This window comes from Neodiprion virginianus, chromosome 5 (genome assembly GCF_021901495.1).
Source record: "Neodiprion virginianus isolate iyNeoVirg1 chromosome 5, iyNeoVirg1.1, whole genome shotgun sequence".
Classification (NCBI taxonomy): Eukaryota; Metazoa; Arthropoda; class Insecta; order Hymenoptera; family Diprionidae; genus Neodiprion; species Neodiprion virginianus.
This window is the reverse complement of record NC_060881.1, coordinates 5,234,605-5,250,744: the sequence shown is the minus strand read 5'-3', so window position 1 is coordinate 5,250,744 and position 16,140 is coordinate 5,234,605. Positions and strand designations below refer to the sequence as shown.

The 16,140-nt window shown below is 35.2% G+C and overlaps 1 protein-coding gene across 4 annotated transcripts in view; it reads left to right on the top strand.

Annotated features, from left to right (window-relative positions):
• Window positions 1-15,966, top strand: part of LOC124304571 (formin-like protein) — a 41,399-nt gene extending 25,433 nt beyond the window's left edge. Inside the window, exons 3-18 of one of the 4 annotated variants that reach the window (XM_046762970.1) lie at window positions 7,263-7,349; window positions 7,630-7,736; window positions 7,865-8,004; window positions 8,112-8,290; window positions 8,397-8,473; window positions 8,567-8,882; window positions 8,968-9,084; window positions 9,209-9,449; window positions 9,554-9,819; window positions 9,915-10,182; window positions 10,294-10,421; window positions 10,516-10,960; window positions 11,046-11,320; window positions 11,401-11,514; window positions 13,576-13,798; window positions 14,077-15,966. In XM_046762970.1, coding sequence (XP_046618926.1) covers window positions 7,263-7,349; window positions 7,630-7,736; window positions 7,865-8,004; window positions 8,112-8,290; window positions 8,397-8,473; window positions 8,567-8,882; window positions 8,968-9,084; window positions 9,209-9,449; window positions 9,554-9,819; window positions 9,915-10,182; window positions 10,294-10,421; window positions 10,516-10,960; window positions 11,046-11,320; window positions 11,401-11,514; window positions 13,576-13,788 — 2,973 coding nt within the window. In that variant the 3' untranslated portion in view covers window positions 13,789-13,798; window positions 14,077-15,966. Of the gene's footprint in view, window positions 1-7,262; window positions 7,350-7,629; window positions 7,737-7,864; window positions 8,005-8,111; window positions 8,291-8,396; window positions 8,474-8,566; window positions 8,883-8,967; window positions 9,085-9,208; window positions 9,450-9,553; window positions 9,820-9,914; window positions 10,183-10,293; window positions 10,422-10,515; window positions 10,961-11,045; window positions 11,321-11,400; window positions 11,515-12,391; window positions 12,492-13,575 lie in introns of all 4 variants that reach the window. The other 3 variants (XM_046762972.1, XM_046762971.1, XM_046762969.1) reach the window with 3 other exon arrangements.
• Window positions 15,967-16,140: the final 174 nt, after the last annotated feature.

Sequence of the window (16,140 nt, the reverse complement as noted above, 5' to 3'; positions counted from 1 at the left end):
ATAATTATACGTTCGTTCATCTTCTCAATATAATCTCTACATCGAATCGAACGTGATGAGAGGGGGAAAAAAAATAGTTGTGTAAAAATAAAACTCGACATACGAAGAAGCTACTCGTTTTTTAACAACAAAAAAAAAAAAAAATGACTAACCTAGTCATGATTTGGTCAATGAATATTTTAGTAAAAGCTTATCTTTTCAGTGGGGGCAAAATTTTTTCTGCGTGATATTGAATGAAAAATAAAATCTGTGTTATATGGTAAAAACAAAAGGACACAACAAACAAAAATAGAAGCATGAACACGCAGCAAAACAACGTCCGTGACAAGCGAAACTAATTAACCTAAATGACTCGGGTCTGTAGCTGTTCGTGATTCGTTCACTATCTTATATAAATTCCCGAAAACGAGAGAACACCGTTAATTTTTCGCTTTTAAGCGATTAAACCTGCAATCAAATGAAATGAAAAATCCATTCACATTTTAATACCTACTGATAACAAGAAGCTTAACTCAAATTGTCACGGTATAACATCGTATCATTATCATTTAACAACGTGTAATTTTTTTTCATCGAAAAGCCTAATTATTTATACTTATTATAATCGTGTACATTGTTACACTTTTACGAATATATTTATCAATGCATTATACGGTGAAAGTTGGCAAGAATGTTTTCTGGCTGACGGTAATAATATACGCTCGATATATTCACGTCTGTATGTATAAAATTGCATCGCACACGTTCGTAATACATTCGAATAGACGTATGTACCCACTTTTCCTTGCACGAAGAGGAACGTCGTAATGTGGCGTTAAGAATTACGTCGTAACGTAAACTTTCGCGACTGCATTTTAGTTTACTTGTTGTGGAAAAATTAGCCTTGATATTATCACAGATGTTAGTATTAATATTTTAATACTATCGTATGTTTTTACGAAGCACGTACACTGTCAAGAAAAATTTCATTTGTTACAGTAACTAGAAAAATTCAGTAAAACAAGTATCGTTGAAAAAACTGTTCGAATATTGTTGGAATTAGGAAAAACGAGGCACGCCTGACCATTTTGCGCTATCGTCGATCTTTTTTTGCTAATTGCCACGCAGAATCAGTTATCGGGGTCGCTGATTACGAGTCTGAAATCAGATTTTGAAAATTTAGTACGACGAATACAACCAGCGCTCCCCGAAAACCCCTGAATAGAGTTTTTTGACCGTGTTCGATCAAATTTGAATTTTGGTCCACCGCATTGGATTCACCTTAACACAATAATGTGTGTCTCAAAGGGTTATTGCGATCTGCAAACGAAACACCAGCAGCAGTAGCTCGAGGAGATCATATTGCAAATCTCCGGTATGAAAGGGAACGAGTTTTTTGAACTGGGTCAAACCGTGCCGTGATAAATACAGGTGTATATATATGTGTATATTTGCGGGTATATATGTGTATATATAGGTGGATAATGTGGTCCGATTGTCAGTGTTTTAAAAAATTCTTCACGTACCATCCGAACAATTAATTATTTATATAATAATACACATAATTATTGAGACCTTATTAACGTGCGAAAATCTATGAGACATTGGCCTTTGTTTGTGTTTTTTTTTTCTTGTTTTTTTCTCCTTTCAACCTTATTCCAGCCTGACATCCGATGCGTGTAGTTTCTTGTTAGGCATATACATATAAATAAATATGAGCCAACTGTGCGGCTAATAATAAGAATATCGTAATTATAATCCAGGCTTGAGAAATAAGTAAGTATAAAATTGAAGCAAAGCGATGAATTCGTTTCTTTTGTTCATCAGATAACATTTGGTACCGAAACAATCGTCAAAAAATCGTGTATTATGACGGTGTGAGATTTGCGAGGGTTTTTTTTTTTGTTTTTTTTTTTTTTTACATTATCTCTTTCCGAAAGTCTTAAAAAATTACGACGAAGAAGCGGAAGACCGAAGACCATGTTACTATCTGTTAGAATTACCAGCGTGAAATATCGAGACGAAGAAGTAGAAATAATTTACTAGATAATTCGTCGGGCGTTGGCTGCTGACAGACTCACACCGACATTCTTTCGTTTCTTGTTGCCGCTTCGTAGCGACGATCCGATGGGAAAGGGAACACAACTGGATAAAGGAAGGGGAAAGGAATCGGGCGAAGAAGAGGTCTACTGAAAAAAGACTCCGCGTCCTCTCCGTCCACCTTCTTATCTCGATCGTATGCAAATCAGCTCTATTTTTATATTATATACCTGCTGATGCACGAGACAATGTTGCGCATCTCGATATATTCCGATGAGTCTGAAATTCCTCGCGGAGAGCGAATTTTTCCCCAACTCCAACGTTGCAACTTATCGTTGGTAGCTAATTATGCATTTTTACGTAGAATGTAAAAAAACGTCATCTCGCTATTTTTTTTTTTTTTTCTTTCCATAGTATTTTATCAACTCCGGCGAACCGTGTAATTAAAACAAGACATTACATGTATATCCGTGTTGTAAAAGCTCGATCGACGTCATCAGCTTCAATGTTATTGTAAAAACGTACGTTGGCAATTTTTCTTTGTCTTCCAAATGTACGATGTCGAGAAAATGATGTTTTTTTTTTTTTTTTTATCTTTTTTCTCTTCAATGGAATATAGACATATCAAGTTTATCAATTTTAATGGAAAACTTTGGGAAGAATTGTGACGAGCTTTAAAATAACACCGAATAGTCGGAATTTATCTTGTTGGAAAAAAATGTAGAAAGTTCTGGAAACAAATTTTTCAAACATTCGAGAGTTGGGAAGTTTTGAAGAGGAAAATCTTCTCTTCGACTTCGTTCGAATTTCATGTTTCAACTCGGAGTTTATCCCGCGCCTGCGGTATCGTGTTTAAATATTAAATATATACACCTGCGTGCCACGCGTTGTTATCGTTGTTGTTACCATTATTATTATTATTATTATTTATGTATATACTTTATATATATATATATATATATATATATATATATATATATATATTTGTATCGTGGCGCGGTTAGAATTTTGAATTATGCACCACGTGCATAGCGGCAGACCGGGTTCGATCGATAGGTCAGGGCCGTTTCCCAGAGGACTCTGACCTCCGCTACTGCACGTGCGACAGCTCGGGTGCATCGGAGAAACTTTTACTCCGCAGTGCAGGCAGGGTTAAACATCCCGGGGAAAAAATGATGGATATTGTATGGACACTGAGGAAAATTTCATTTGTTGGAGTAACTAGAAAAATTGGGTAGAACAGTTATCGTCAAAAAAACAAAAAAAAAAACTGTTTGAATATCGTTGGAATTACGAAAAACGAGGTATCGTCGATCCTTTTTTAGTAATTGCAACGCAAAATCAGTTTGTAAGGTTTACTCTAGTTTTTTAGTTAAACAAGGCTTTAACGTCAATTTATTGTAGCACGATTTGTTTGCGACAGCGCGTGCGCGCAGTGCAGAAAAGACTGCTTTTAAGTCCTAGGAGTCAAAAGTGATACTTTCTGTACTCCGCACATGCGCATTCGCAGAATCACTCGAACGTTATTGAAACGCCTACTTTGTGTACGGGAAAACCGCGTAAAACATGCTCGCGTTACTGTATGAAAAGTAGTTGTAACATAATCACGAGAATCGATCTCTTTTTTTATTCTACACTCATTTTAATATTCGCATTTGCTCGGTATAGAAAATCATATAATTTAACGGGCGGAAATATAGGCGTGAATTAATTTGGAAATCGAATGAGTGAAATGTTGTTTGAAATTGAGGCATCGTTACAAATCACACACAGCCTTGCCAGCGTTGTGAGTCTGGCTGTAATATGACCGATGATTTCAATTCAATAACATCGATTTAGATTGAATTGAATTGATTTTTAACTCGATCAATTTTTGTCGATTAATATTCTCACTTTACCAAGCTATTCTTCATTCGATTTCCGATTTTACCGATCCTATCGCATCCAATGATTACCGAGTTTTTATACGACGATTATATTGTACTATCAGTAATTCGTAATCCCATTATTCCACAATCTTTCTACATATATCTGATCTAAAAACAATTGAGAATCGATGAAAATCACATCGCGTCACCGATAAGATTTGTAAGAAATTGCCAGCAATCACTTGGAATATCAGTTTTGATGAATTGAAATCAATGATTTCCGAGTGAATGAGAAGACCGGAAACTCGGATATCGTTCACGTGTCTAGAAGTCGGCACGGTCGGCTTTTAGGATTGATTGGCATTTTACGCGTTGCAATCGTTATAGCTGCAGATTGGATTATACTTCTTATACTCATATTCAATAAATCTACCTCCTCGGAGGTTGAATCGAATTTAATCATCTCTCGACAAATCCTCAATCCCATGGATTCATGTAACTATTATTAACGGATCGTCCAACTATAGCTCTATTCAATAACAATCAGTTATGTATAACGCAGGGTTTTACAAACGTATAAATAATACGTACGATAGTTGTTATCGGTGTAGAAACTTATCGCTGTCTTTCGTTAGCTTTCGTTCAATTCATTTCCTACGCGGTTCTTTTTTCCTTTTTATTTTTCTTTTTTCTTTTCATTTTGATTTTTTTTCTCATCGATCTCCGAATCGGAACTATGTGATTATAATTTTCCCCTCTCGCGGATCCAGCGTATAAAATAAATACTTTGGGGGTGTAAAGTGTCTCGGGACGTGAAAAATGAACACCCCGTAGATAGATAATCTCGCGTGGGTAACTCGAGACGGATGTAACGCAAGCCGCGTCATTATACGAGAGAAGTTTGAGGAGAGTGTATGAGCACCCGCAAAAAAATCCACAGCATCCCTCTCATCTGGATCCCTCGTCGTCTTCGTTTCACTTCTACGAAACGATCCCTCAGCCAAGGTTCGGCAACGAGTCGTTGGTATACACTTGTACGTGTATAATAATTATAATAACAACAACGGCTTGTCAAAAGAATGAAAAAAAAAAAACAACAATAACGAGCCACTAAAATTAAAAAAGACTCGCGAGCAAAGAAGAGGGGAAAAATTAAAAAGACGTTATAATATTACGTACATACATGGTGACGAGAATATTAAAATTTATTTACAAGTATCGTATATTGGTATAATATGCGTGATAATATTTGTTTCGTTATTTAACCCACACACGTGTTATAGGCTTGATATCCACTTATAGCCGAAAAAAAGGAAACCAGATTAATATAAACTATTATTATTACATATGTTGGTATTTCCGGAGAACGATGCGACGATACTGAAAGTGCAGACTATGTATACCTGGATGTAATTTATACTATAGTGAAAAAACTTGATCGGTTATACTTGAGAATGTGCGATCTGATCGATCGATCGATCAAACGACGGCAATTTGTCATTCGATCGTTTGTGCTTTGAATGTAAGAAATCGCGTTGTACTTCTCAAGCACGTGTATAGTACTTTTTTTTGAGAAACAGTTTGGAAGAAAAATTATAATTATGTTAAATAAATGGACAATATCGCGTCATAAATTTAGTATAAAACATAAAGTTGGTGTAATAAATGTAAAGAGATATCGAGAGTGTAGGTGATACGGGTAGATAGACTTCGGTATCTCAGTCTGCAAACAGAATCCCGAGCTCTCATTCAAGCGAAAGAATGTCGACCTACACTCTTCGCCTCGGAATATCAATTGATCGGATCGTCGTCGCTCTCTGTGGCTAACCTAGGTGGTAGGTATAGCTATTTAAACAACCACTACCCACTACATTTGTATATTACGAAAGAAGGGACCTTTGACTTCAACCGTCACGAACTCGTGTGCATGTATAATTCTCTCTCTCTCTCTCTCTCTCTCTCTCGCCCGCTCGCTCTCTTTAGATATTTCTACTCGTCTCTTTTACCGTTCGAAATAAATTAACCTCGAGTAGTACATACGTTCATGTATAATACATACCTTGTACCGAAACACTAATTGCGTAACAGTTAGTGGTATTTTATTTAATTTAAACATTTTATTTTTTACTTTCTATTGCCGTTTTATGGTCAGAGCACGTGATAAATTTGAACTAGATTACGTACTTTTATTTTCCAACCTATTTGAATTGTATTGCCAGAGAATTTTGTACCAACTCGGAGAATTAATTGACGAATACAAATTTTGTTATTTTTTTTTTTTATTTAGAATGAGACATTTTGTCCAAAATTAAATATTGAAAAATTTATTTCTTCGTACTGATCAACACTGATCAATTAACCCCACGAATGGAAAATCATCACTCCGATAAATCTGTAAATATTGTGAGAAATAATGTAAAAAATCTTAATTAAAAAAAAAAAAACCATATCTATAATTATTTCGATGTCTTAAGTAACAGAGAGAGAGAGAGAGAGGAAAAAAAAATCTATTTATTCCAAAACAAATTCCCTGCAGCACCGATCCTTTCGCCAAGTTTCAGACCGCTCCATATGTTTCTATCCTCTTTCTAATATATTAAGGTGGATAACGAGGTATATATAAATGCATATATCTAGGATGCGACGTTATTCAGGATCGCCCTTAGCCTCTTATCGTTGATATTTATAGGTGTACACATGTATGCACAACTGTATGCATATACATATATATGTATATATATATATATATATATACATGCGTAGAAATAAAGCAGTCTTGTGAGGTGAACACACGTGAAGGAGAGTATAAAACTAAGCCACGGGGAAATAAAGGGGGAAAATCTAGCGGCCACAAATCAGCGCTGTCTAATTTAGAGATGGACTGAAATATTCGAAACGCTGCGCCAGGATATGGGATTTAAGGCGTAGGCGGCGGAGGACGAAACAAGGTGCGGGAGATACCGAATGCTTTCCTTTTATACTTATACTATGTATACTCTACACCCACCAGTCGACCAGGTTTTACTAGCCGCAGCAATCGAAGCGATCTCTCTTAACGCCCTCCCAACACACTACAAAGGACTCTTTAACGTACAATGCGCTTAATTAATTTTAATCCATGATGCGTTACAGATATTTCAATCCATTTTTCTTTCGCCGTGAAATTCAAACATTTTTAAGCGATATTTTAAGCGGATATACTCGAGAACTTGTAAAATTTTATGGATAATGAGATCGAGATAATTGTACTACTTTTTTTTTTTTTTTATCCTTTTATTGTTGCAAACTATGCCAATATATATATCGACGATAGAATGGAGTCGGAACATACGAATAATCTATTTTTATCTTCTTTTTTTACGTTTTTGTTCACAGTTGAGGGTGCAGGCAAAGGATCCACCCTCCCATTATTTGACCAAGTTGAGAACTTACCTGGATCCAAAAGCTTCGCGAAGTCATCGAGTATGTATTCGTATACGATAAATGTTTTTGTTTTTTGTTCATTTAGTTTGATTTGTTTATTTGATTGAACAATAGTTGTTGTACGCTATGTCCATTAATTTTACGTTGTCGATTCAATCCGTGAACAATTATCGATAGGAGAATAAAAATTATTTAAAAGAATTATAGCTTGATTAACGTAATTTGTGAGAAGATTTTTAGTTTTTGAATTGAAACAAAAAAAAAAAAAAGAAAAGAAAGAAACCTGAAGCTTGTAAGACGGATACTAATCATTACACAGACGTATCGTTTCCTTACGTTCTTTCAGAAGCGAAAAATGGTCGGGGAATCGACGTCGACGCAAGTTCTCAGAGATTTGGAGATCTCGTTAAGAACAAATCACATAGAGTGAGTAGTACAATAATATGACGAATGAAATTACTTGTTGTACCTGTAAGGAAAATTCTAAGTGAAATTATACCGCCTTTTAATTTGTTCTAATGTCACTTTTTCTTATTCCGTACCTACGTGTCTAGATGGGTGAGAGAATTTTTGGACGAAGAAAATCAAGGCCTCGATGCTCTCATCGATTACCTTAGCTTCAGATTACTGATGATGAGGCACGAGCAGCGTTTGATGGAATCCAGAACGGAGTCCGAGGAGAGGTTGCATGGTGGTAAGTGTAATGGTAAAATAAAAAATAATCAAAATACATGTAAAAAACGTAATTAAACAAGTTTTTAACAGAAGAAATCTGTTTGTAACGATCATAAATTTTTTTAGCAGGCATCGGAGACACTTCTACCCTGAATAATGGGTGTCTCAGACCACCTCTTTACGATCTTAAAGATAGCCCAGGAGTTAAACGTCGGACGCGACACGTCGCTCGGTTAAACATGGGAGAAGCGAAGGACGATATACACGTTTGCATACTTTGCATGCGGGCGATTATGAACAACAAGGTTTGTACTTGAACGTTTTGTCGTATAAGTGAGCGAAACATTTTAGGGGCCACAAATTACATGTGCAATTTCTTTTTTCTAATCTACTTTTATCTTCATTTTGCAGTATGGATTTAATATGGTAATTCAACACAAGGAGGCAATAAACTGTATAGCTCTCAGTTTGATACACAAAAGCTTGAGGTACGTACATAACTGTGGAAAAGTTACTCGTAATTAGTTTATGCAGGGGCTCGATTTTTATATTGAAACGATTTTGTATATTTTATATTGCAGAACGAAATCTCTAGTGTTGGAACTTTTGGCAGCGATTTGTCTGGTCAAAGGTGGTCACGAAATAATACTCTCAGCATTCGATAATTTTAAGGAAGTCTGCTCCGAAAGACGAAGATTCAATACACTCATGACTTATTTTACCCAATACGATAACTTTCATATTGAATTCATGGTCGCTTGTATGCAGTTCGTTAACATCGTTGTTCACTCTGTCGAGGATATGAACTTCAGGGTCCATCTTCAGTACGAATTTACAAAGCTCGGTCTTGACGAGTATTTAGAAAAACTTAGGCACACGGAAAGCGAAGATTTGCAGGTCAGCAAACAACTATGAAAATAAATATTCTTCTCATCTTTTAATAAACAAATATTCATAAAGACAAAGTTTTTTTTTTCTTCAGGTTCAAATCTCCGCCTATCTAGACAATGTATTCGACGTAGCTGCACTCATGGAAGATAGCGAAACCAAGACTGCCGCTTTAGAAAAAGTTGCAGAACTAGAGGACAAGCTCGGTCATGTGAGTAATTCTGAATTTTACTTTCGTTAGCGATAATATTGACAACTCTTCCGTCGATTCTTCCACCTATTAATCAAACATGGCTTGGATACTAACGATTGCCTTCTTTTTAAAAAAAATTCAGGCTCATGACAGGATGGCAGAATTGGAGCGTGAGTCGCTGGCTAAACTAGCCGATCTAGAGACTGAGCTCGGAGCAACTAAAATAGAGTATTCGGATGCTGTTGAGGCACGTAGAATAGCGGAGGAGGAATTAGCCGCTCTTAGAAGGCAGCGGCAAGATTCTGCTCGACGGCAGAGCGTCCTTGAGAATAAAATTATCGAACTTCAAACGCTGACTGGAACCTTAACCAAAGGGTCGACAAGTAAGTATTGTCAACTTTTCAGCGGATTTGCGTCATTTCTCATATTACTTAGGATATTTCCAGTGATTAATTTTTTTGACATTTTGTTTCCAACGTACTCACAGTTGCTAGTCTTGGTAATGGTTCGACGTCTCCGTCTATTGATGATGCTTTCACGTCAACCTCGGCTCCGGCATCTTCTCCGCAAGTTTCTGAAATACCTCTGCCTGCCGTTGCGCCTCCGCCACCGCCGCCTCCGCCTTGTCCTCCACCTCCTCCCATGGTTCCCTTTTCTCCTGGAGACCATAAAGCACCACCTCCGGTTCCGGTTCCACCACCTCCTGCAGGCATGATGCCAGCGCCGGACGGAGCAATGACGATCAAGCGCAAGGTGGGCTGTAATTTGTTTTGTTTGCGTTGCAGATTTCGTTTAGTTTAACGAGATCTGGTTATTCATTTGTATTTCTTCTCATTTTACGAACACAGGTGCAAACAAAGTACAAACTTCCAACGCTCAACTGGGTGGCTTTGAAGCCCAACCAAGTTAGAGGTACTATTTTCAACGAGCTGGACGACGATCGGCTCCACAACTGTATAGACTTCTCTGATTTTGAAGAAAGATTTAAAATCGGCATGGGTGGACCGGTTTCGAATGGCAACAGCGAAATCGACGGTCTACAAAGTCAGTCAAGCAAGAGATTCAAGAAACCTGAAAATGTATCGTTGCTCGAACACACGAGATTGCGTAATATTGGTAAGCGCTCATTGTGCCAGTGTTGCTAATTTTTTTTTAGTGGATCATTCTCGCAGCAATCGAGAGTAATGCGAGTTAGATTTCTTCAAGTGAATTATATTTTACTTTCAGCAATATCGCGAAGAAAAATGGAAATGCCAGTCGACAAAGTGATCACGGCTGTAAATAGTCTTGATTTAAAAGTGCTTTCCCTTGAGAACGTAGAGCTGCTTCAACGGATGGTGCCGACAGATCAAGAGGCAAGTATATTTTTTATTTACAAATTTTTTTTTTATCGAATCACAAGTCCCGCCGATAATTGCAAAGAGACTAACGAAATAAATTACGTTTCAGATAAAGGCATACCGTGAATATATTTGCGAAAAGAAGAATGTGAACCTCCTAACGGAAGAAGACAAATTCTTGATGCAACTTGGAAAAGTAGAGAGAATATCAACGAAATTGTCAATAATGAACTATATCGGAAATTTCTTTGACAATTTGCATCTAATTACACCGCAAATTCACGCTGTAATATCCGCGTCAAGTTCGGTAAAGAGTTCGAAAAAGTTGAGGGCTGTGTTGGAAATAATTCTTGCCTTTGGAAATTATTTGAACAGTAGTAAACGAGGTCCGGCTTACGGATTCAAACTTCAAAGCTTAGACACTTTATTGGATACTAAATCAACGGATAAACGTATGTGCCTGTTGCACTACATCGTTGCTACGATACGGCTGAAGTTCCCCGAACTGATAAACTTTGAATCTGAATTAATGTACATCGACAAGGCTGCCACGGGTAATTATAAAAGAAAGATCAACTTTCCTTTGATGAAATTGTTTATTTCCCAACTGCTATTAATCAAGGGCTGGTCTGCTTTTAGTATCTATAGAAAACATCACAACCGACGTACACGAGTTGGAAAAAAGTATGGACTTGGTAAGAAAGGAATACGAGCTACGTGGTAAAGAAAAACACAACACGGTATTGCGAGATTTCCTAAGCAATTCCGAGGAAAAATTGCGCAGATTAAAACTCGACGCTCGTACGGCCGGCGAAACGTTTCGCGAGTGTGTAGAATTCTTCGGCGAAAGTCCAAGGCAGGCCGATGCCAACACGTTCTTCTCGCTACTCGTCAGATTCGCGAGAGCATTTAAAGTAAGTAACAATTATTATCATGTTTTCGTTAGTTTTATGTTACCATGATAAATTCATGGAAAATTAATGACTGTTTACAGGCTGCGGATCAAGAAAACGAACAGCGTCGAAGGTTGGAGGCTGCTGCGGCAGAAGCCTTGAATACGTCTGAAGAAGTTTTTAAGAGAAACAAATTGAATCAAAAGAAACAGCAGGTATGTTCCGCTTCAAATAACAAAATTATAAATGTGAAAAAAACGCTGAATTCATCATACGGTGTATTCATATATTATCTGACCCGTGTATATCTTCTCTCACTGAGAGACAACGCTCTTTGCAAAAGCTTTTGGACTTAACTAAAGCAGTCTATATTTCCTCTCAGCATCAATGCTTTGGTCTTGCGATCTACTGTTACTAACATTTCTCTTACGTACGTATTAATATCGTGCTGCATGTAATAATATTAAATCATACCCAAGCCAAGGCAGGTTTTTAATCATTCCTTTTGATATACAACACATAAAATTTTATCATTCTATGTAACGTGCATATCAATTGCAAGCCTTTCACAAACATGCTTCCTCGGGCTTGATCATATTAAAGACTAATTAATGATGTATAAATCTAAATTATTGCTATATTTATTGTGAGATCATACGCATCGTCATCATCACCGCTTATTATCCCGAAAATTCATTCATTCGCACATTGAAATACATTGAATCGTAATATTTACCATGACGGATATATGAGGTACTAGATTGTCATTAAAAGAAATTGAGTAAAAGTAATGATATTGCAAGTCATAGTTGGATTGAACAAAGGTGATTCTTTACGTAATTGATGAAAGATTACAAGATATACTAGATTGTTGCATGTTGTGAGCTGGCATGAAACACAACTTTCGACAATCATCGATATTTTGTTATTAACGATAATTGTTCTCAACGAAGATGATTGTTACAAGTGTGGTTTTTTTTTTTTTTTCCCTAAGTAGACAGAACTTTCTATTGACCAATTAACATGTACACATTATTTTTTATCATGAACATCTTTTTTTCTTATTTGTTACATATTTATTCGGATTTAAAGTCACCGAAATTTTGCTGTAACTCGAACAAGAGTCTGTTACACCGTCATCTTAATGAACTGGAGCTCAGAACGTAGCAAAGTAGAAAACGATTCACAACATGTAAGTCTGGCCTTGCTCACTCTTCCTCCCTAAGATCACTTTGCCGCCACCTTTTAATACCACACTCATTGCATTTTATTTATTTTTTTCCCTAATCAACAAATATTATTATATACCCTGCTTACAAACTCGTTTCATACATATTATATTAATTACAAACATTCGTATGTGCACCATTATTATTGTCGTTGTCATATATTTCTATGGACTTGATTGATGCATCAAAAAAATTTATGTCCTTAATAACTTGCATTAAGAATGGAATTGTTTGACAGCTCTATTACTTATTAGTATTATAACATACGACTGCGTTTATCTACCGTTAAAAGCAAGAAAAAAAAAATCATGTAAATCTTTCCACTGAAATTTTCAGTTGCGAGAATCAATTAGTTCGACTACTTATACGTTACGCTTACTATCAGGATATTAGTTACGATTGCAAATAGAGGGGAGCAAAAAGCGTTCTCAACAATTGGTCTGTTCTCTTTAAAGTTCTAAGAAATATACTAAGATCTTCGATTTTAGTATATTAATGGCTACGATATAAACCACATGGATATTATAATGGCATGTAATATTTACGTACGATATTATGGATACGAATGTATATTGCATTGATGTTGCTTGAGAGAGAAAATCTTCATTTCTTGAAATTGCTTTTATTTTTTTTTTTTTTGTGAAATTTCGTACAAACATATTTCACAGTTAGTATATATCATTTCACACAAATTGGAAATATATCTGTGTATCGTTAATTCATCCTGTTATTTATGTATAATCATTTCTTTTACGTAAAAAATTTCCTTTGGATCATTCGCCGTATCAATTTTGTTGCATCGTACCTATTCCTTTGTTGTGGCAATCCATGTTAATTTGAACCAATGTTTTGATAAAAAATGTAAACAGTGGCAATTCCCTTCATGTAAACAAAACTTGTCAAGGTTCCAAAGGTTCAAAAATAATGTTAATTCACACCCGACAGCTGTTGCATACTAAAATTATCGTAAGTTTTCCAGTGAGAATTTTTCATCACATAAAGTACTGCTGTCACTGAGTATGTATGCATTATTATTTTGTGCAACAGGACGCTGTGATAAATGAACTGAAAAATAAGACGCGACTGGTTCAAGAAAAGAAATTGCTCCAACAAGACGAAGTCTACAATGGAGCACTGGAAGACATTCTGCTTGGTCTTCGCTCGGAACCTTATCGCAGAGCCGATGCCGTTCGACGTAGTCAACGACGACGGATCGACAATCACCGATTGTCCCGTACTGCTGAGGAATTGGAACTGTAATTAGGCAATTGTATGGAAAAAAATATTCCTCTTGTTAGTTTCATTACTTTTTCGATTTTTCTTTTTACGTCAAAACATTTACAGTGACATATTTATTTTTATTTTTCATCAGGGCTATACGAATAGCTAGAAATAATGACAAGGTTGAATTTAGTTGATTTCTGTTAATAAGCGGTAGTGAATATTATTGCCTAATTTTTCTTTTCTTCTTTTTTCTTCCTTCAATCATTGTAAATAATTCATGATGTTATTACCTATTCTCTAATTTCGTAGTATTTATTTCCACAGTGCGAACGCCACTACTCGATGTAGGCATAGTCTTGTATCTTTAATACGTCTCGCATGTTGCACATTACTTCGATTTAATTTTTACTGTGATGAAAGTTAGAGAAGTTTTTTTTTTTTTTTTTTTTTTTATTATCGATTCATATTTTCGTACCAATTCCGTTACGAAAAAAAGTATTTGTCATTTCCATTTGAAAACATTGTAGTTTTGGTTCTGTTAAAAGAAATCAAATCGCAGTTCATTAATTAAGATTATAAAGAACGACCAGGAATCAAATTATTAATGTAATTATTTGGTCTTCAAACAAAGACTGACCATATGCACAAGTTAAATATATTTCGGTGCTATTATAAGTATTAGAGAAAAAAGAAAAAAAAGTTTATAAAAATTTTCGGTATAAACTTATATATATTGATATAGTTTTTCAATCATTATTATAATGAACACTTGACATACGTGTCAAATTTCTCGACCCGTGAATTATAATCTTTCCGTCGATGGCTTTTATCTAGTACAAATAATACAAGTCCAACGAAAATTTATTTACTATGGTACAATCTTGTAGTAGCAAAATAATACAGACCGTATGGATGTTTAGGTATTCCGTCACAAGATAAAAATGTTCGCGAAACTTCTCCAAATATCAAATATGTAATGGTTTTTCCTTCATTTTTTCTCGTGCTCGCTCTCTTTGTCTCTCTCTCTTTTACCTTTGTATTATACCAATTGGTAATATTCTTCACAAATACAGTCAGCATAGATAATTTATCAAGATATATGTAAATGTAGTCGATACCTAATAACTTGTTTTCATGACATGCCGCTCACCCGTTTCACCTTCATTCGTACCGAACCGCTGTGACATTCCACGAATATCGTTAATAATAGAAGTCTGCAAGCGAATTTCAATTTCAAAATCCTTATCTTATAGAATCATCCTCGATGAATGACAAATCTATATTTGCATTAGAATCTCTCTGAAAGCTGAATTTTTTCTTTTTTTTGCACAACGGCACAAATTTTTCAACAATTTTTTTATTTTTTTTTTTACTCTGCAATTATACATCATGAATACATAATTAATTTTTGCAGTCATTTTCACTATCTATGGTAAATTTATTCTATTTTCTTAATCCTATTGAAATGTTACCATGACAATATATCGCCATTACTACACTGTCACACCTTTAAACAGCACAAAGTTGAGTCGATAATAGACACTATTGTATATAAGAGGAAAAATTAATCGATGCATCATCATTTTATTTTCAATTTTTCTGCGTATACTAGAAACTAAGTATTCGGGGTGGAGAAAAAAAAACTACTAGTATCCGAAAAATATTTGCAGTTTTATATGCTGGTGAAAAGTTTGTTTGTAATTGGGGTTTTTTTTTCCGAGATTGTAGGTTTCCCAAATTGAAAATATTTTTTTTTTTTCAAATTATTTTTCTTGTTTATCCTATACCAGTGTCGAAAGAAGTGCAAGTGTTTTGTTGTTCTTATATTCTATCAAAAATAATTTTTGCGAACTGAGTTACGGTGTGATTGATATTAAAGCGATTGAAATGCAATGGAATAAAAACTATTCATTGCGTATATGGAATTACAGAAATCCAGTTGAAGAAAAGATTTGTAAAAAATGTTCAAGTTTGATTTGATTTGTAAAGTGACTCATATTTTACTAGTTTTAATAAAATCTTATTGTTATTATAAATATGTGGAAAAAAAAAACAAAGGTACTTTGATACGATATAGTGAATAATTACTCACGATCAAACTGAATACATGAATGGGACTCAAATGATATTACGTGTGCCCTTACAAGTAACTGATATTGTGATGCTATTCATTATTTTATATTCAATGCTTGTAAACGACTTGTATTTATCAAAGAAAAAAAAAATTAAGCTATCTATAACCTGGGTAATATTTTGTAATGCATGTACTTTTCGTACGCAATAGATTGAGTAAAATTTTAGTATTACAGTTTATTTTAGATACACAGTCTAATAACGTGATAATGACATCTCTTTGCTTCAGATATTATCCAATCAGTACTTGATGCC